This window comes from Rana temporaria, chromosome 2 (genome assembly GCF_905171775.1).
Source record: "Rana temporaria chromosome 2, aRanTem1.1, whole genome shotgun sequence".
Lineage (NCBI taxonomy): Eukaryota > Metazoa > Chordata > Amphibia > Anura > Ranidae > Rana > Rana temporaria.
In genome coordinates, this window is record NC_053490.1 from 382896105 (window position 1) to 382918189 (window position 22085).

The 22085-nt window shown below is 43.1% G+C and overlaps 1 protein-coding gene across 1 annotated transcript in view; it reads right to left on the minus strand.

The window, feature by feature from the left end:
- The window catches only part of LOC120927311 (uromodulin-like), a 74822-nt gene extending 55467 nt beyond the window's left edge, over nucleotides 1-19355 (minus strand). The window contains exons 1-4 of the mRNA XM_040337895.1: nucleotides 19239-19355; nucleotides 8311-8337; nucleotides 5250-5441; nucleotides 5067-5159 (exon numbers count right to left, since the gene is read on the minus strand). Coding sequence (XP_040193829.1) covers nucleotides 5067-5159; nucleotides 5250-5441; nucleotides 8311-8337; nucleotides 19239-19287 — 361 coding nt within the window. The 5' untranslated portion in view covers nucleotides 19288-19355. The remainder of the gene's footprint in view (nucleotides 1-5066; nucleotides 5160-5249; nucleotides 5442-8310; nucleotides 8338-19238) is intronic.
- Nucleotides 19356-22085: the final 2730 nt, after the last annotated feature.

Below are 22085 nucleotides of genomic sequence, written 5' to 3' on the forward strand. Positions count from 1 at the left end.
CTTTACATTTATTTCATTATTAACTCATTATTTATTATACACTTACATATCATTTTCTTTCGCTTATGGTCAATCTTATGTTTTTCAAGCATCTGTTTTTCAAAATGGTTTTAACATAGTTTTGTACAATGTTTTTATTGAAGTCAATCAGTTAGACCTGTGTCCTTGTATGTACTGTCATGGCCAGCAATATATATGTTTAATAGCCGCGGGACTTTAAGACCCAGCAGCAATAGTGTTTAACCGCTTAGCCCCGGACCATTTTGGTGGTCAAGGACCAGGCCACTTTTGCGATTCGGCACTGCGTCGCTTTAACTGACAATTGCGTGGTCGTGTGACGTGGCTCCCAAACAAAATTGATGTCCTTTTTTCCCCACAAATAGAGCTTTCTTTTAGTGGAATTTGATCACTAAACAATTGACAATTGAAAAAAATTCAATATTTTTTACTTTTTGCTATAATAAATATCCCCCAAAAATATATAAAAAAAACTTTTTTTTCCACAGTTTAGGCCGATACGTATTCTTCTACATATTTTTGATTAAAAGAAATCTAAATAAGCGTTTATTGATTGGTTTGCGCAAAAGTTATAGCTTCTACAATATAGGGGATAGTTTTATGTCATTTTTATTAATAATTTATTTTTTACTAGTTATGGCGGCGATCAGCGATTTTTATCGTGACTGTGACATTATGGCAGACACATCGGACATTTTTGACACCATTTTGGGACCATTTAAATTTTTACAGCGATCAGTGCTATAAAAATGCACTAATTACTGTTAAAATGACACTAGCAGTGAAGGGGTTATCTACTAGGTGGCACTGCAGGGGTTAATTGTTTCCTAGGGAGTGATTCTTACTGTGAGGGGGCGTGGCCACACGTGACACGTCACTGATGACCGTTCCCGATCACGGGGAACGGTCATCAGTGACAGTGTCACTAGGCAGAATAGGGGAATGCCTTGTTTACAAAGACATTCCCCTGTTCTGCTCTTGCCGACCGCAATCGCAGGACTCCCGGAAACATCAAGGTCCCGGGACACGCGGCCGCAGGGACCCGCGGCCGCACTCGCAAGACACGCGACGGAAGCGCACCCGCTGGACGACAGATTTAAATGGACGTACCTGAACGCCAATCTGCTTGCCCGTGCCATTCTGCCGAGGTACATCATCGTGCGGCGGTTAAAAGTCCACATCTAATGTGGCCACTGTTAGGCCTGAACAAGGAGCGCATGAATAATGGTCCATCATGTCCCGGAAGTGATGTCAAAATCCTTCTAGGAAAACGTCTTGTGGACAGATGAGACCAAGATAGAGCTTTTTGGTAAAGCACATCATTATACTGTTTACCGAAAATAAAATGAGGCCTACAAAGAAAAGAACACAGTACCTACAGTGAAATATGGTGGCGATTCAATTATGTTTTGGGGTTGTTTTTCTGCCTCTGGCACTGGGTGCCTTGAATGTGTGCAAGGCATCATGAAGTCGGAGAATTACCAAAGGATTTTGGGTCGCACTGTAGAGCCCAATGTCAGAAAGCTGGGTTAGTGTTTGAGATATTGGGTCTTCCAGCAGGACAATGACCCCAAACATACGTAAAAAAGCACCCAGAAATGGATGGCAACAAAACACTGGAGAGTTCTAAAGTGGCCAGCAATGAGTCCGGATCTAAATGCCATTGAACACCTGTGTAGAGATCTTAAAATTGCTGTTGAGAAAAGGCACCCTTCCAATAAGAGAGACCTGGAGCAGTTTGCAAAGGAAGTGGTCTAAAATTCCGGGTGAGGGGTGTAAGAAGCTTATTGATGGTTATAGGAAGCTGATTTCAGTTATTTTTTCCAAAGGGTGTGCAACCAAATATTAACTTAAGGGTGCCAAGAGTTTTGACCAGACCATTTTTGGAGTTTTGTGTGACATTATGTCCAATTTGCTTTTTTCCTCCCTTTTTTTGTTTTGTTCCAATACACACAAAGGGAATAAACATGTTTATAGCAAAACGTGTTACTGCAATACTTTTCTATGAGAAATACTTGATTTTCTGGAAACATTTCTGGAGTGCCAACAATTTCAGCCATGACTGTATATTCATTTGTGCAAAAAGTCCACTCTTAGGGCCCTTTCACACGGAGCGGATCCGTATTGATCCGCCCCGTGTGTGTCTGTCTGCTTAGCGGGGATCATCCGTAAATTCCCGCTGAGCTGTCGGCGGACATGGCGGTCCCCGCACACTGTGCAGTGACCGCCCTGTCTTTCCTCCGCTCTCCCCTATGGGGAATCGGATGAATACGGACCGTGTGTCCGTATTCATCCGATCCGTTCCGCCAGACGGAAGAAAAATAGGGTTTTCTTCCGTCTGAAAAAGTGGATCTTTGCGGAGGCGGATCTTTACGGACGTTAGCGGATGCATCATCCGCTAGCGTCTGCAATCCCATAGGGAAGCATTACAAGTCCGTAAACGGACTTGTAAAAAACGGACAGTTCGTCCGCCCGTGTGAAAGGGCCCTTATACTACACTTAGATTGGCACCTGTGCTTTATCCCCAGCTAAAATTTTATGTAACTTTAAAAAACATTTTTAATATTCTCATATCTGCAGCTTTCATTAAAATAACACCTGGTGCTCCCACCATAAAATATAGAAACATAGAAAAGTGATGGGCGAAAAAGTAGTCCATTGACTCTTGTTTTTTTTTTTCTTGTATTTTTTTCTTGTTAACTTTGTTGTCTGACTATAGATCTATGTTTATCCCAAGCATGTTTGAAGCCATTTACTGTTGACTGCCTTGCTACCTGTGCTGATAGTGTTTTTCAAGCATCAACTACCTTTTCAGTAAAATAATACTTTCTAAGGCCGCGTACACACAATCGGTCCATCCGATGAAAACGGTCTGATGGACTGTTTTCATCGGTTAACCGATGAAGCTGACTGATGGTCAGCCGTGCCTACACACCATCGGTTAAAAAAACGATTGTGTCAGAACGCGGTGACGTAAAACACAACGACGTGCTGAAAAAAAAAACGAAGTTCAATGCTTCCAAGCATGCGTCGACTTGATTCGGAGCATGCGTGGATTTTTAACCGATGGACTTGCCTACAAACGATCGGTTAGGTATTAAATTTAAAACAAGATTGCTTTTTTTAACCTATGGATAAATAACCGATGGGGCCCACACACGATCAGTTTGGACCGATGAAAATGGTCCATCGGTTTAACCGATCATGTGTACGCGGGCTAAGATTAGTTTTAAACTTCCCTCCAGTTATTTTGAGGTAATTTCCCTGTGTTCTTGATTTTGGTTTTATATTGAAAAAACTGCTCTCCTGAACCTCATAAAAGTCCTGATTCAGGCACCTCCTGTATAGAGTGACAACAGTAGTGATGCTGCATTGTCACTCTGTCACGTGGGCTTATGATAGAAATTACAAGGGACACTTCAACACGCATTATGAAGGCACAGACCACCGCTATCACCATAAGAAAAGCCATCCTGTGAAATACAGTGATCGCTGGAGTACATGCATATAGAAATAAAGTGGCTGCAAAGAGGCTGCAGAAAATCAGCATCACTGAGATGCAACCAGAATGAAAAAAGGTGAAAACAAGTATTTTTTTAAAAATACCAATTACTTAGGATACACTGTGCTTTAAAGCGGTAGGAAACAGTTGGGTGATTTATTTTTTTGACCTAAAAAGGTAATGTCATAATGCGCTAGTTTGCATCGCATACTAGCACATTATGAGAAACTTGCCTGAAAATTAAGCATTTCAGCGATGCACTATCACCACCGGAGGCCACTTCCATCTTCACCCGTCTTCCTTCCTGGGTCTGCGGACTGCAGCTGTGTGACTGGCCGGAGACACGTTGACGTCACTCCCATGCATCCACGCAGGGGGGGGGGGCTGCTGTTTATGGCACAGGAGTCTGAAGGAACGGCCTGGTGATGTCATCAGCTGCATATACAGTAAGTATCTCCTAAATGGTGCACATCTAGAAGATATTTACAGTACCCAGGGCTTTTTTTCAGGGGGAACTTGGGGGAACTCAGTTCCACCACCTTTGGCTCAGACCCTTTGGTGCCTGCTCACCACAATCACTTGTAAACACAGAAGTCTGGTTTCTGTGTTTACAAGTGACAGCTCTGAATTCTGTATGTAATGCAATCCTGGTATTTAATGCCCCTTTAAGACCCTTCTACTGTTTGTGAAATCTGAACGGGGTCCTGGTTGACTTCCTGCACCTATTTTCTAAGAAAAAAAGCTCTGACAGTACCTATAAGTAAACCTTATTATAGGATTACCTATTGGTACAAGTCAGAGATGGGAGTTTACTCGCACTTTAACAAATTCAATTTCATTCAATTGGGGATAATGTGATCGACTGTAAAGGGTTGTACAATGTTTTTTGATGTAAAAGAGAGCAGCCTGATGTAAATAATCCTACCAGTATATAATAGTGTTTTATTGTATGTCCAGACATATTTTCTCATTACATAAACTGATTCTACTTTATTATTTGCAGTGCCACAAAATAGTTTTGCTTTACAGGTCGTTCTTACATTACAAGTCCATGACTTGTTGAAAACAATGCTCTCCCTGTGTGGCTGATATCCTAATCCACAGTTAATGGTTATGTGAGCTGCCATGGCTGAACTAGCCTGCTTAAAATGCTGGTTTCCTGGCTGTCATGTTGATGCTTTGGCTTCAGTCAGTAACTAGGAACAGATATAGATATCAGGATCTCTGACTTTTCTCCAGTTGTAATTTCCTGCATGCTTGTTCCAGGTCAGCCATTCAGAAACCAGCATTTTGATCACCAGTGTCAGTCCCCATAATATTCTCATGGATGGTGTACTTTAATCAGCAAATAAAACTACGGATCCACTAAGAGCGCCATCTAGTGACAAATCTACACGTTTATCTACATATAATAAAATAACAAAAACATGACGGAGCAAAGCATACACTGACACAATCTCCTAATATATGCCCACCAATCACATACAGTACATTCTCTCTAATGACCAAATTGGCATTGCAAAGGAAAGAAAATAAAAAGTCTTACTCAGATTTCGGTATGGGGAGATATTACATTCACACTCTCCTAATGAGTTGCAAACTTCATCTGTAGCACATTCTGGGTCACAGGAAGGATAAGCTGCAGAAGACACAGCAAAATATCTCTTAAATGTCACATCCTAAATGATCAGACTCACAAAGTACACTGAACTGATTTGAAAATACTTACTTGAGCAACAGGACTGTGTTATATTGTGGAATAGGCCATCTGGACAGCAGGGGACCTTAGAGTTAGTGCAATTAATACCTGGAGTTGGGACACAGGTCAGAAGGGAATCACTACTACATGAACATCCATTGTCAGAATTACAGCTCCCAGAACACGAGGTAGAGTTACAAAATGTCATATTTGCGTACGTAGCTGGGAAGAGAAGAAAGAGAAGATGTCAGAAATCAGGAGCTTTTATAGTTAGTCAGTTTTCACATCAAGTCACATGACTAAATATCATCTGCAATATTTTTAGAACTGCAAAAAGTATTTGTAAAACTGGCCAAAAACTTTTGAAAACAGCTGAAAAAAAAAGGATTATCTCCTTGGTGAAGGCAATGACTTTATAGTCCTAATGTAAAACGTCCATTTACTATGAGAACTTTCTGATTGGAGTTTTCTGGCAGAAAAAACGCAAAACTTGCCTAAACTCTACAAAAAATGCTCTATATTGACGTTTCTTTAAGCCCAGTGTGCATAGAGCTTCCAGCTGAGAACTAGGAATGTGCAACTGTGTGTGTTCCTAGTTCTCAGACCCACTGTCACTAAGAAAAAATGTTCCTAGAGTTATTGTCCAGTAAACTGATACACACCAACACTGCTAAACTTAGTGTGGGCATCTAAGCCTAAAACTCTGGTTATAAGGGGGTTAACAGGCATTTTCGTGCTGTTTTGTATAGAGTCTAAGGCCACTTTCACACTGGAGCGGGAGGTGCGTTGGCAGTAAAGTGTTTTACCGTCGGAATTGCAGTGGTATTCGGCCGCTAGCGGTGCGGTTTTTCCCCCGCTAGTGGCCGAAAATGCACCTCTGGGGGCTTTCACACTGGAGAAACAGCAGCCGATGTTTCAAGTCGGTTTGCAGGCGCTATTTTTAGCGCAAAAGCGCCTGCAAACCACCCCAGTGTGAAAGGGCTCTAACAGACAGTGCACTTGTGACATGCAGGATTGGTGCATATGTTAAAGAAATTATATACTGTATCATTTTGGGTAAAACAAAATAAAAGAACCTGAGATTTTTCTGCACTTATCTGTAATTTCAAAGGAGACAATGGAGAAAGCTGGAGAGTGCAAAATCTGGTGCAGCTGTGTATGGTAGCCAATCAGCCTCAAACTTCAGCTTGTTCAATTAAGCAAGTGACCTTTAGGCCCCTTTCACACTGGGGCGGGAGGCGCGGTGGCAGTATAGCGCCGCTAAAAATAGTGGCGCTATACCGTCAGATTTGCCGTGGGATTCGGCCGCTAGCGGTGCAGTATTAACCCCCGCTAGCGGGCGATAAAGGGTTAATACCGCCCGCAATGCGCCTCTGCAGAGGCGCATTGCGGGGCGGTATTACCGCGGTTTCCCATTGTTTTAAATGGGAAGGAGCGGTGAAGGAGCGGTACACATACCGCTCCTCTCACTGCTCCAAAGATGCTGCAAGCAGGAGATTTTTTTTCTCTCCTGCCAGCGCATCGCCTCAGTGTGAAAGCCCTCGGGCTTTCACATTGAGAAGGCTGAGCAGGAGTTTTTCAGGCGGTATAGCAGCGCTATTTTTAGCGCTGTAACACCTGAAAAACTCCTCAGTGTGAAAGGGGCCTTAGGCCGGGTTCACACTTCAACATTGGGAGCTCATGTTGCATGACATGTGAAAATCAATGTTTCCCTATGGGAGCTGTGTTAAGTGGTCTGACACAAGTCTGTCTGACTTTGAAAATGATCACTGCACTACTTTGGAAAAAATGTGGGGGCCCCCCCAAAATCCAAACCAGACCCTTATCTGAGCACACAGCCTGGCAGGTCAAGATAGGGGGTGGGGACGAGCGAGCGCCCCCCTCCTGAACCGTACCAGGCCGCATGCCCTCAACATGGGGGGGGGCGGGGGTTGGTGCTTTGGGGCAGGGGGTTCCTGCGCCCCCCACCCCAAAGCACCTTATCCCCATGTTGATGAGGACAAGGAGCTATTCCCGACAACCCTGGCCTTTGGTTGTCGGGTCTGTGGGCGGGGGTCTTATCGGAATCTGGGAGCCCCACTTTAACAAGGGGATCCCTAGATCCTGGCCCCCCACCCTATGTAAATGGGTATGGGGTACATTGTACCCCTACCCATTCACCTAAAAAAAAAAAGTGTCAAAAATAAAGCGTAGTACACAGGATGTTAAAATAATTTATTATGACAGTTTCGGCATCTCTTCTGACTTCTTCTCCCCTCTCCGGTGCTTCTGTGTCCTGCGCTGACGTTTTCTGCTTCTGTTGGTTCTTCTCCCCTCTGCGGTTTTTCTCTGCTCTCTCTCTAGTTCTTCTAGGGTCTCCTCTGATATCTTCCTGCTCTTTTGCTCGCTCTTTTGTCTGGTCTTCTCAGCTGTCTTCTCCCTCTGTTCCTCTTCCGATGTTGACTTGACACTCTCTGGCGCTCTAATGCTGGGTGTACGGTGTGCCACTTCTTATATTGGCATGGGGCTGGGTCACCGTGTGACGTCATCCGGAGACCCGCTCCTTATGACATTACCACCCGGGGCATGATGGGCAGTAAAGTCATAAGTAATGTGCAGGAACCCACACAGATGTCTCTGAAATTCCCCCCAAAGTCGGGACTGACATGCGGGAATGAAATCATGCGGGTTCAGCTGAATTTACACAATTTCATTCCCGCTGTCAGTGTGAACCAGGGCTTAGACTTTTGTTAAGTAGGGATGGCTACACACTGATTGGTAATCGACTGGTCCTGCAGTGCTGAACAAGCAGAATTTCGATCAGTGTAAGGATAACTTAAGGATTGAGTTTGGCTCCCCCCCCCCCCCACTGCCAAAAGAGAACACTGACTGTGTTGATGGGGGAATCCACAGTGGTTACAGGAAAGAAAATCACACCTGCTAAATTGATAGTGTTAACAAATAAGTGCTGATGCTGATTATTAACAGTCTGGCTATGATCAGTCAAACTGCATCATCTAAAAATCTGTGTCTCACATGTAATATTTATTCATTTAATGTTAAGGCTTATTATAACGTTTTCCTGTCTTTTTAAAAAATAGAGTGTACTTACGGTCTGAAGGATCTATGCACTGAGCACCTAGAAATGGGGAAAAGAAGGAAGAGTCAAAGGCTATATTCTAAAGTGATGTATACAATTAACTATACATATATACATGTACAGTATATAAACAAACAGACACACTTACTATATTTGTAGCTGTATATGTAAACTGTAATATATCTGAATAAAAAGTATCTGGCATTGTTTTTTGTTTTTCTGTGATTTTGTATTTATGTAAAAACTATAGTCAATCACAGTTTAATTAGAATTATGTATGTAATGTGTGTACAATCTGCCTTTCCGGTCTTTTGCATGTACATAATTCAATAAAATATCTCCCACACTTTCTTCCATTCTCTAAAGCCGACCTGCAGGCTCAACAAAAACCATCTGAAGCCTCGTACACACGACCGAGGTACTCGACGGGTGAAACATCGTTTTCCTCGTCGAGTTCCTTGTTAGGCTGTCGAGGAACTCGACAAGCCAATTTTCTCCATTCCCGTCAAGGAAATAGAGAACATGCTCTCTTTTTGGCTCATCGAGTTTCTCAACAGTTTCCTCGACGAAAATGTACACACGACCGGTTTCCTCTGCAAAAAAATATCTCATAGCAAATTTCTTGCTGGCTTTTGCCGAGAAACTCGGTCGTGTGTACGAGGCCTAACAGATTTCTCTATCCACACATAAATGAAGCTCCAGCGGCTGCCATCGTATTTTCACAGCCAGTTCCACCAGCTGTCAAAATATCTGGACATCGGCTACATCTGTTTGGATGCAGTTGCTGTTCAGCTGACAATTTTTCAACCAGTTTCCTCAATTTTTTTTTATTGAGGGATGTCAGGTAGAAGGTGGCTGACGGCCAACCAATGATTGAATTCTGCTGCTTTATCGGGAACAAGCTGAAATCAGTGTATGGATAGCTTAAAGTGAAACTCAGTCAAACACTAACTATACTTAATTCTACTTCCACCGTCATTCTAACCCTATTCTGTGCACCCTGTAAAGGATAGATCTGTATACTTACCTATGCCGAGGGTGCCAGTCATATGATTGGGCTCCAGCGCTGACTTCAGTGAAGGAGAGATAGCCCACAAATGCTGCAGAGCCTGGGCAATGATATCACCCATTGGCTTACTATAGGGCATTTGTAGTTGGCTGTCCCTCCTCTACACTGAAAGCGACGCTGGCACCTGATCGTGAATAGGTAAGTATGCACATCTTACCTTTAGATAGAATAGGCTTAGAATGAGGGTGGGAGTAGATTTAAAGCGGAGTTCCACACTAAAAATTTACTTTCTATGAACAGCTTGTCTTTAATGTAAAAAAAAAAAAAAGTCTAGTTCCTAGTCCTCGGTAGGGATGAGCCGAACACCCCCCTGTTCGGTTCCCACCAGAACCTGCGAACACACCAAACGTTCATGTGAACTTTAGAACCCCGTTAAAGTCTATGGGACTCAAACGTTTGAAATATAAAGTGCTAATTTTAAAGGTTAATAAGCAAGTTTTTGTCCTAAAAAGTGTTTTGGGACCTGGGTCCTGCTCCAGGGGACATGTATCAATGCAAAAAAAAGTTTTAAAAACGGCAGTTTTTCCGGGAGCAGTGAATTTAATAATGCTTAAAGTGAAACAATAAAAGTGAAATATTCCTTTAAATTTTGTACCTAGGGGGGTGTAACGTAAACATGTGAAATAGCGCATGTTTCCCGCACTTAGAACTGTCTCTGCACAAAGTGTCATTTCTGAAAGAAAAAAAGTCATTTAAACCGGACTCGCGGCTATAATGAATTGTCGGCTCCCGGCAATTCAGAGAGAATTCATTCATAAATTTTTTTTTTTTTAAAAGCGTGGGGTCCCCCCAAATTCAATTACCAGGCCCTTCAGGTCTGGTATGGATATTAAGGGGAACCCCGCCATCAATTTAAAAAAAATGACGTGGGGTTCCCCCAAATATCCATTCCAGACCCTTCAGGTCTGGTGTGGATTTTAAGGGGAACTCCACCCCAAATGTAAAAAAAAATGGCGTGGAGTTCCCCCAAAAATCCACACCAGACCCATTATCCGAGCACGTAACCTGGCCGGCAGCAGAAAAGAGGGGGGGACAGAGAGCGGCTCCACCTCTCCTGAACCGTACCAGGCCACATGCCCTCAACATGAGGAGGATGTCCCCATGTTGATGGGGACAAGGGCCTCATCCCCACAACCCTGGCTGGTGGTTGTGGGGGTCTGCGGGCGGGGGGCTTATCAGAATCTGGAAGACCCCTTTAACAAAGGGGACCCCCATATCCTGGCCCCCCCCTATGTGAATTGCTAATGGGGTACATTGTACCCCTACCATTTTACGAAGGAAGTGTAAATAGTTGTAAAAAAACACACACACCGTGGAAAAAAGTCCTTTATTAAAAAGAAAAAAAAATAATAATCCAGCGGTGGTAATCAACTCTCGTCCCGGCTCCCCGCTCCAATGTTGTCGGTATCCAGCGACGGGTGATCTCCTCTCCGGTCCAGTGATGAGAAGATCGTCCGGGATCCAGAGCGCAGCAACGCCGGCCGCCTGTCTCCACCGCCGGAGACAGCCCGGTGAATGACGCTGCTGAAGCTGTGACATTTCTTATATTGGTGAGGCGGGGCCACCCGTCATGTGACCCCGTCCCCTCTGACACAAGGAGGAAGCCTGGGCTTCCCCAGTGACGTAGCAGAGGGTGCGTCAGAGGGGAACGGGGTCACGTGACGGGTGGCCCGCCTCACCAATAAAAGAAATGTCACAGCATCACCCGCGTCATTCGCCGGGCTGTGTCCGGTGGAGAGAGGAGGCGGGCGATGCTGCACTCTGGATCCCGGATGATCTTCTCATCGCTGGACCGGAGAGGAGATCACCCGTCGCTGGATACAGACAACGTTGGAGCAGGGAGCCGGGAACGAGTGAATTTTTTTTATTTTTTTTTATTAATAAAGGACTTTTTTCTACAGTGTGTGTGTGTTTTTTCCAACTATTTACACTTCCTTCGTGAAATGGTAGAGGTACAATGTACCCCATTACCAATTCACATAGGGGGGGCAGGATCTGGGGGTCCCCTTTGTTAAAGGGGCCCTTTGTTAAAGGGGTCTTCCAGATTCTGATAAGCCCCCTGCCCGCAGACCCCCACAACCACCGGGCAAGGGTTGTGGGGATGAGACCCTTGTCCCCATCAACATGGTGACATCCTCCTTATGTTGAGGGCATGTGGCCTGGTACGGTTCAGGAGAGGTGGGGCCGCTCTCTGTCCCCCCCTCTTTTCTGCGGCCGGCCAGGTTACGTGCTCAGATAAGGGGTCTGGTGTGGATTTTTGGGGGAACTCCACGCCATTTTTTTTTTACATTTGGGGTGGAGTTCCCCTTAAAATCCACACCAGACCTGAAGGGTCTGGAATGGATATTTGGGGGGAACCCCACGTCATTTTTTTTAAATTGACGGCGGGATTCCCCTTAATATCCATACCAGACCTGAAGGGCCTGGTAATTGAATTTGGGGGGACCCCACGCTTTTTTTTTTTTAATGAATGAATTCTCTCTGAATTGCCAGGAGCCGACAATTCATTATAGCCGCGAGTCCGGTTTAAATGACTTTTTTTCTTTCAGAAATTACACTTTGTGCAGAGACAGTTCTAAGTGCGGGAAACATGCGCATGCGTACCAGGCCCATGTTGAGGGCATGTGGCCTGGTACGGTTCAGGAGAGGGGGGGGCGCACTCTGTCCCCCCTCTTTTCTGCGGCCGGGTTAACATGCTCGGATAAGGGGTCTGGTGTGAATTTTTGGGGGAACTCCACGCCATTTAAAAAAAAAAATTGGGGTGGAGTTCCCCTTAAAATCCACACCAGACCTGAAGGGTCTTGAATGGATATTTGGGGGGAACCCCACGTAATTTTTTTTAAATTGACGGCGGGGTTCCCCTTAATATCCATACCAGACCTGAAGGGCCTGGTAATTGAATTTGGGGGGACCCCCACGCTATTTTTTTTGTTTTTATGAATGAATCCTCCACTGAATTGCCGGGAGCCAACAATTCATTATAGCCACAAGTCCGGTTTTAAATGACTTTTTTTCTTTCAGAAATTACACTTTGTGCAGGGACAGTTCTAAGTACGGGAAACATTTTCACTTTTATTGTTTCACTTTTAGCATCATTAAATTCACTGCTCCCGAAAAAACAGCCATTTTTAAAACTTTTTTTTTTGCATTGATACATGTCCCCTGGGACAGGACCCAGGTCCTCAAACACTTTTTAGGACAATAACTTGCATATTAGCCTTTAAAATGAGCACTTTATATTTCAAACGTTTGAGTCCCATAGACTTTAACGGGGTTCTAAAGTTCACACGAACGTTTGGTGTGTTCGCAAGTTCTGGTGCGAACCGAACAGGGGGGTGTTCGGCTCATCCCTAATCAGGACTAACTAAATTCTAAAATAATTTTTTTTTGTCTCTGAATAATAGGAGTTTATGCTCCTTTCTCTATTTAAAATTTTTTTGTTGCCTGCCTGACTTGCAAATTTGTCTTAATTATATGTTAATCACTTCAGGGGAGGGGGTGCCTTTTGTATAGCTGCAATGTTTTTAAGCAGTTTACATGTTATGGAAACTATATACAGATTTAAAGTTCTTTAACGACTTAAAGAGAAAGGTGTAGGGCAAATGTCATGTTGAGGCAGCATTAAATCTGTACTTTTTTTCTACTCTTTTTTTCTTTTTCAACTTTTGTAAGTGTGGTTTTGCTAGGGTGGGATAAAAAAAAAGGGGGGGGGGGTGGGCATTATATGGAGAACATTTAAAACATTTAAAAGTTGATATAGAATATTAAAGCTTCCCTGTAGCATTTTGGGTTTGGGCCAACAGTTTATTTTCCCTTTCAACATTGAATAATTGTTTTTATATAAATTTATTGACTCTCCCTTAAGCCCTGTACACACGATCGGTTTGTCTGATGAAAACAGACCGATGGACCGTTTTCATCGGACAAACCGATCGTGTGTGGGCCCCATCGGTTTGTTTTCCATTGGTGAAAAAAAATAGAACATGTTTTAAAATTTTCCTATGGATAAAAAACAATAGAAAAAAACGATCGTCTGTGTGGAAGTCCATCGGTCAAAAATCCACGCATGCTCAGAATCAAGTTGACGCATGCTGGGAAGCATTGAACTTAATTGTTCTCGTCATTTTTGCACGTCGTAGTGTTTTACGTTACCGCGTTGGACACGGTCGGACTATTGACCGATGGTGTGTAGGCAAGACTGATGAAAGTCAGCTTCATCGGATATCCGACAAAAAAATCCATCGGATTAGATTCCATCAGATATCCGATCGTGTGTACAGGGCTTAAGGCTCGATTCACACCTATACATGTTGCTTTTGAGCGTTTTTGCAGTGCTTGCTGCATTTTTCGCCCGCCTTTTTTACCCCGATTTTTATCTCGATTTGCGTTTTTCTTTTTATAATTTTTTTTTTTTTACATTTCCTTTAACAACCATCTATAAACAAGTTTAAAAAAAAAACAGAAACCGCAAATCGCTGCAAAATTGCGGTGAAAACGCGGTACTTGCATTTTGGATGCGGGTCCATTGAATTCTATTACATGCAAAACGCTGCTTTTTGCTGAAAAAAAGTCCCCGACCCTTTCCAAAAATGCAGAGGCACAAAAAAGCTTTGATGTGAACATGTTCCATAGGAAACCATGTTAAAAAAATTCCCTGCATTTCTGCAAAATGCATCAAAAAATGCATTAGTGTGAATGGAGCCTTATGTCATTCAGCAATTACCAACCATGGCAACAGTAACACCAGGTTTTAGCAAAAGTTATATGATTTACTTTGTACATGTTACACACAGTCCTCTCTACAGTGCTAATATGTGGCACCGGCAGTCATCATATTTGGTCATTGTTCAATTTCAAAGGGCATTGCTTAAATATCATATAGATATACTGGGACTTGTGAGACTCATAGCAATTGGAAAATAACAGGTATAGTATAGTACAATTGTACATAATTTACTTTTATTATTCTTGAAGCCATAAGTAACTGGTGACATCACACTTATCCGTATTCTGAAATCATGTTATTTCTTCTGCTTGGTTGACACTGCCTACTCTATTCTGGGACATCTTCCTTAGTCTGCAAAAGGTATGACCTCTTCCTCAGCCTGCTAAAGTAGCTACACACTGTAGTAAAATGTGTGGCAACAGCCAAGGTTTTAGCCCATCAGGGTTTGGATAACTGGACACAAATTCCAGTAAAAGGAGTAAGTTGTGACCCAATGGAGACAGACTTAAAGTATCATACACACACACACACACAGTGATAACCAGTATAAGGTATGGTAGAGCTATTTGCAAGCATATGACAATGAATGAAGAAAGATAGGGGTAATAAAAATCAGACAGCCTGGCTGAAGGGGGTAATCATTCAAATTGTTAAACATGGTAATGGTAAAGGGTCTCATTATTACGTTTCAGTAAATCTATAGCAATTCTAAACAAAGGTCCTTACTACTCAGAATTACAAGATAAGCATTCATTTGAATGACTATGCCATATGCCGCGTACACACGATCAGTCAAACCGATGAGAACGGTCTGATGGACCGTTTTCATCAGACCAAACCGATCGTGTGTAGGCCCCATCGGTTATTTATCCATAGGTTAAAAAAATTCAATCTTGTTTTAAATTTAACCGATGGATACCTAACCAATAAAAAAAAAACGATCGTTTGTAGGCACGTCCATCGGTTAAAAATCCACGCATGCTCAGAATCAAGTCGACGCATGCTTGGAAGCATTAAACTTCCATTTCTTCAGCACGTCGTTGTGTTTTACGTCACTGCGTTCTGACACGATCGTTTTTTTAACTGATGGTGTGTAGGCACGACTGACCATCAGTCAGTTTCATCGGTTAACCGATGGAAAAATCCATCAGACCGTTTTCATCGGATGGACCGATCGTGTGTACGCGGCATTAGAAGTACTCTTCAGGATACTTGTGTTTTTCTTTCCCTTCCTGTGTCTAATCTCAGAAAGCCAGGAAAGCTGGTCCAAATGCCGTTACTGAATATGCTGTATCCAATTTGAATCATCATGGAAGGCTGTCCCAAAAGCAAGGGCAACATGACCAGATTTACCTTATGGATTTTTGGGCTATTATTATTGGACTGTTGAGAATTAAAGCGGTTCTCCACCCTAAAGTGGAGTCCCGTTGCTCGGAACCCTCCCCCCCTCCGGTGTCACATTTGACACCTTTCAGGGGGAGGGGGGTGCAGATACCTGTCTAAAGACAGGTATTTGCACCCACTTCCGGCCACACGCTACGGGCAAAAGACGGGTTTTTCTGACTTCCCGTCTGTCGCCCGTTGTGTGCTGGGAACACTCGGCTCCCAGCACACAGCGTGTGAGCCAATCGGCGGGCGCAGCGCGACTCGCGCATGCGCCGTAGGGAACCGGCCAGTGAAGCCGCAGCGCTTCACTTCCTGGTTCCCTCAGCGTGGATGGCGGGGGGAGCAGCAGAGAGACGAGCGATCGCTCGTGCTCTGCTGCAATCAGCGCTGGACTCCAGGACAGGTAAGTGTCCTAATATTAAAAGTCAGCAGCTGCAGTATTTGTAGCTGCTGGCTTTTAATATTTTTTCCCCATGGCACATCCGCTTTAAGATCATCATTTTTTTTTTGTTTGAAAGGGGGGTGAATGGCAAATGTTTGCTTTTGCCACATCCAGTATAAATGAGAAAAGAAAAAGGGGGTTCCTCTGGATGGACTTTTAAGGCACTAATAGTATTCCAAAATATACAGGATATTGAGAGTAAAAAAATTGTTTTATTCACAATTGTACATATTTATCAACAAAAATGAAATATAGATTTGGTCAACATTACATTACTTTGTTCACAATAAAATCAGAAAATGTTGGCATAGACAGAGTCTTGTGTGAAGTTTGGGGGAAATTGGTTAACATTTAAGATCTTTTTTGTATATTAAGCCACATTAAGTTCCCCAAAAAAAACAAGCTTAATGTTATTAATTTGCCTTGTGAGAGACCAAAATCTATGAAACTTTTAGGATATATCTGGGAATTTGAAAACTTAGGCTGTGCAAAGTTTCAAGGTAATTAATTAAGGTTTAGGCACTTTATGGTAGATTAAGCTTTTTTTTTACATTAACCACTTGACCTCTAGAAGGTTTTACCCCCTTCCTGACCAGAGCATTTTTTGCAATTTGGCATTGCACTAATTTAACTGGTAATTGCGTGGTCATGCAATGCTGTACCCAAACAAAATGTCTTTTTCCCCCCCCCACAAATAGAGCTTTCTTTGGTGGTATTTAATTACCACTGGGATTTTTTTTTGCGATATAAAAACAAAAAAATACCAAATATTTTGAAAAACAAAAAACAATATTTTCTACTTTTTGTTTTAAAAAAATCCAACAAACTAAAATATTGTCATACGTTTAGGTCAAAATATATTCAGCTGCATGTCTTTGGGAACAAAAAATCCCAGCAAGTGTATATTGATTGATTTGCGCCAAAAGTTATAGCTTCTACAAGCGATTGTATATATACTGGAATTTACACAGCTTTTACTTTTTGACTGCCTATTTCTATTCTTGAGGTGCAAAAATAGCAGGGCAGTACAAAGCACCCCTAAATAACCAATTTTTGGAAAGTAGACATCCCAAAGAATTTTTTGAGAGGCATGATGAGCTCATTGAATAAATATATATTCACAAGTTTTTGAAAAATTACACAAAAAATACATTCTTTTTACATAAAGTTGTCAATTAAATGATATATTGCTCACGCATGCCATGGGTAGCTGTGAAATTTACACCCCAAAATATGCTCTGCTGCTTCTCCTGATTACGGGGGATACCACATATTTGAGACTTTTTGAGAGCCTAGCTACATACAGGTGCCGAAAACCAATCACGCCTTCAGGATTTCCTCACTACCTATCACAGTTTCAGAGACCCTGAAATGCCAAGATGGCACAACCCCCCCACAAATGACCCTTTTTTGGAAATTAGACACCCCAAACTTTTTGCTGAGAGGCATGTTAAGCCCATGGAATATTTTATGTTTTGCCCCAAATTTCTGGAAAATGACCAAACGTTTTAATAATTTTTTACACAAAACTATATCTTGTGGGAGACCAAAATCCATGAAACTTCTAAGATTTGGTTTGGGAAGTTGGGAATAGTTTCAAAGCAATTGATTGAGGTTTAGGCACATTAAGCTGTTTACATTAAATGTTGTAGGATTGTAAAATATAGCTTAATGTGAATAACTTTTGGTATGATTTACCAAATGATCTGAAATGTTTAGAATATGTTGGTATGGACAAGTCTTGTATTGTGTGAAGTTACGGGGAATTGGTTAACATCTAAGCTTTTTTTTGTACGTTAAGCCAAAAACCAAGCTTAATGTCCCTAGTTTGCCTTGTGGGAGAACAAAATCCGTGAAACTTCTAGGATGGGTTTAAGAATTTGAGAACTTAGGTTGTGCACAGTTTCAAGACAATTGATTGAGGTTTAGGCACATTATGTTACATTAAGCACTTTTTACATTAAGCTGTTCACATAAATGTTTTAGAATTGTAAAAAAAATATTTGAATGTGAAAAACTTTTGGTATGACTGGTATGATTTACCAAATAAGCTGAAATTTTCAGAATATGTTGACATAGAGGCCCAGATTCACAGAGAGCAAGGCGCACATTACGCCGCCATAAAGCAAACACCGTACGCCACGCCAACCTAGCACGGAGAGGCAAGCATTGCATTCAGCAAGCCAGTGCTCCCAACGCTGCGCCAGAGTGGCGTAGGTTTCGAAGGCGCACGCCGGCGTAGGTGGAAGTGGGCGGGACCCCATGCAAATGATGGGTCGAGCGCCAGACAGGTACGTATCACGAACTGCGCATGCACCGCGACGTGGACGCATACACAGCACCCCCCTGCGCCTGCTCACAACCACGCCAGCTCAACTGCCTAAGCTACGTCGGATCACCACGTACGCCGTGAACATAACGTATGCCCAGCCAGACACACGTCCAACGCACAATACGCCGGCTTGTGTTCCCTGGTGCAGATCTGTTCATGTCTGTTGCCGGGTTGCACCTCATGAATGGGGAAAAACGTTACCCCGGACGTACAACTTACGCGCATCTCACGTACCATGCGCCGGGCACACGCACGTTCGTAAATCGGCGTATTTCCCTCATTTGCATGTTTGAATGGCTAATCAATGGGAGCGGCACCATGCGCCCAGCCCATATGTGTGCCCACCCTACGCCGGCGTGTGCAAGATACGCCGGCTGGGTGTAGCCTATTTTTAGGAGCATGTTGGTTCGTGGGTCTGCCGCAGACATACACCGGCGCATATTGGCACTTACGTCGGCGTAACGTGTTATACGTCGGCGTAAGTGCTTTGTGAATCTGGGCCAGAGTCTTCTAGCTTAATTTTTTGTGGGAGACCAAAATCAATGAAACTTCTAGGACAGGTTTGGGAAGTTCAGACAATTGATTAATGTTTAGGCACTTTATTACATGTAAAGCTAAGCTAAGCCATTTTCACATTACATTTATTAGGATGTCCCCTATTGCATCCAGTTCTTGCACTCAATTTACATAAAGAAGAAACCCACTGCTGTAACTACTGAATAGGCACAGGAAGGGTGCCAGTTAGCTCTAGGTTCTTTAGCTTTAGTGGTGGTTTAATAGGGCGAAATTCAATACATTCTGCACAGTTTCAGCAAAGCTGGAAAAAAACAAGTTTATATTAAAAAAGAAAAATGATTCTGTATGAATATACTGTAACTAAATCATCTGTAAAAATACTTAGGTCAAGCTGTGATATTCAAAAATACAGTATTCGTTTAGGAAGTATTTAGTATTGACTTATTAATTGCAATCTACAGCAACTTACCTGCATACTCGACAAGAACAGCCAATGCAATGAAAAAGAGTAGCTTCATTTGTTCTCGTATATCTGTTGCTGAATATGAGCTAAATACCTTATCAGACCAAAAATTCAGAAATCTTCTCTTACAGCTGACTTTATAGATGAGGGGGTGGGAGCAAACGATAAAGTAGGCCGAATGATCGAAAATTACAAAAAGTAATATGATGCCAAAACCCCAGGGCTGTCCTAATTGGCTAAGGCTGACTTACCATATTTTAACTCGTTTGGTGCCCACTTCCTGTCAGTCGGATGTTAATTTCATAATAGTCTTCAGCTCAAGAGAATGTACACGGAATGCTATTTTTAACATAGGAATGTGACTAATCAGACCAAGTGTCGTTGTTTACACGTCAAAGAAAGACCTACCTTACCCCTAGGTCAAACTGCTGGCATACCCCACACATTTTACAACAATGCACATTTCTGGAAACTTTCTATATTTTTAACTAGCCTTTAAAAAAATATATTACATTTTTTAATCATATTTAGCTGTGTATTATGCTAGAAGGCTTTTTTAACAAAGCAACGCTGAATGCAATAGCTAGGTTACCAAATAATCACAACACATTTTCCTATTATTCTGACTGCAATAACCTGTGTGAGCAGTTAAATTAAATCTAAACCAAAAAAAATTGTTATATTGAAGCTTACCAGTTCTTAGTGATGCTGGCTGCATTGGTTTTCTGTTAGATAATGAGTTTATGTGAAATCTCCATCAACTGATATTAATAATATTATGATTAGAAATATATATTAGGCCTCTTTCACACGGGACAGATTCGTGAAGATCCGCCCCGTGAACCTCCACTTGCTCAGTGGGGATCGCTCCGTTGATCCCTGCTGAGCCGCCAGATGACAGGGTTCACCCTGACAGATCTCCGCTCTACCCGTTGGAAGATCGGATGAACACGGACCGTCTATCTGTGTTCATCCGATCCGATGACGGATGGAAAAATAGGGTTTTCCTCCATCTGCAGAATCGGAGGATTACGGAACCAGGCGAGATCGGGTGTCAGCGGATGTTCATCCGCTGACACCCGCAATCTCATAGGGACCAATTTATGTCCCTTTTTCCTCCGTACACGGATGGATGAAAAAGCGGACATACAGTCCACCTGTGTGAAAGAGCCCCTAGATGGAAATATAAGTGTTGTGTTGGTGTTACTGTAATTAGTTCTACTTCCAAGGTTGGCCTTTTGTTTTCCCTGATCACATCTCAGACGAGTGGTAAACAGCAGCCTTCTTTAACTCATCCAATCAGGCTGTGCCCAATATACATTTGCTAGGTACAGTGAGGAGTTAGGGAGAATTATATTATCCACAGTGTAGCAAGGAGGGGGATATAATGCTTGGTCACCAAGCTCTTTTGTATGGGGACACATGGCAGTCGCAATGATCAGACCTGAAGTTAACAGGTAACCTAACGCTATACTTGCATCGTAAATTGTATTGTAAATATGGTTGTTGTGGGTAATTTGTAAATATCATGTATAAACAAAGGAGAGAGGCGACTTGAAGTGTAGAAAACACTTTAACCACTTCCATACAGGCCACTTATACACCTTCCCGCCCAGACCAATTTTTAGCTTTCAGCACTGTTGCACTTTGAATGACAATTGCGCGGTCATGCTACACTGTACCCAAACAACATTTTTATCATTTTGTACCCACAAATAGACCTCTGGGATATTTATTTTCTGCAAAAAAATAAAAAAATGACCGAAAATTTAGAAAAAAAAACATTTTTTTTGTTTCTATTATAAAACATTGTAAATAAGTACGTTTTCTCATTTACTGATGGGCACTGATGGTACTGCACTGACGGGCACTGATAAGGCAGCACTGATGGGCACCGATGAGGTGGCACTGATGTGGTGGCATTGATGGGCACTAATATGCGGCACTGATGGGCGGCACGGATGGGCACTGATAGGCGGCACGGATAGGCGGCATGGATGGGCTTGGATAGGTGGCACGGATGGGCATGGATAGGTGGCACAGATGGGCACAGATAGGCGGCACAGCTGGGCACGGATAGGCAGAATGGATGGGCATGGATAGGCGGCACGGATGGGCACTGATAGGCGGCACGGATGGGCACTGATAGGCGGCACGGATGGGCACTGATAGGTGGCACGGATGGGCATAGATGGGCACTATTGTATGTGTTTTACTAATGGATGCCAATCAGTGCCAAACAATGCCTGCCAATCAGTGATGCCCATTGTGGGCACTGATTGGCATCCATTGCGGCACTGATTGGCATCCATCTTTTGTGTCCTAATCCCTGGTGGTCTAGGGTGGCATACCTTTATTTTTATTTTTTTAATTCCTGGTGGTCCAGTGGGCATCACTAGTGGTCCAGTGGGCATCCTCAGGGGGGCTGTGCTGATAATCGATCAGCACAAACCCCCCCTGTCACAGGAGCAGCCGATCGGCTCTCCTCTACTCGCGTCTGACAGACGCGAGTGAGGAAAAGCCGATTACCGGCTTTTCCTGTTTACATCGTGATCAGCCGTGATTGGACACGGCTGATCATGTGGTAAAGAGTCTCCGTGAGAGACTCTTTACCTCGATCGGTGTTGCAGGGTGTCTGACTGACACCCTGCAACAACGATCGCCGCGATGCGCGCCCCCGAGGGCGCGCAGCGGCTCAGAATCCTGAGGACGTCATATGATGTCCAGTCAGGATTCTACAACCACTTTGCCGCCGTCAATTTGTCATTGGCGGGCGGCAAGTGGTTAATGGTAACATACAATCGGCAACTCACATGGGTGAAGATAAAAGAGGGCACATCTTTAAGTAGAACA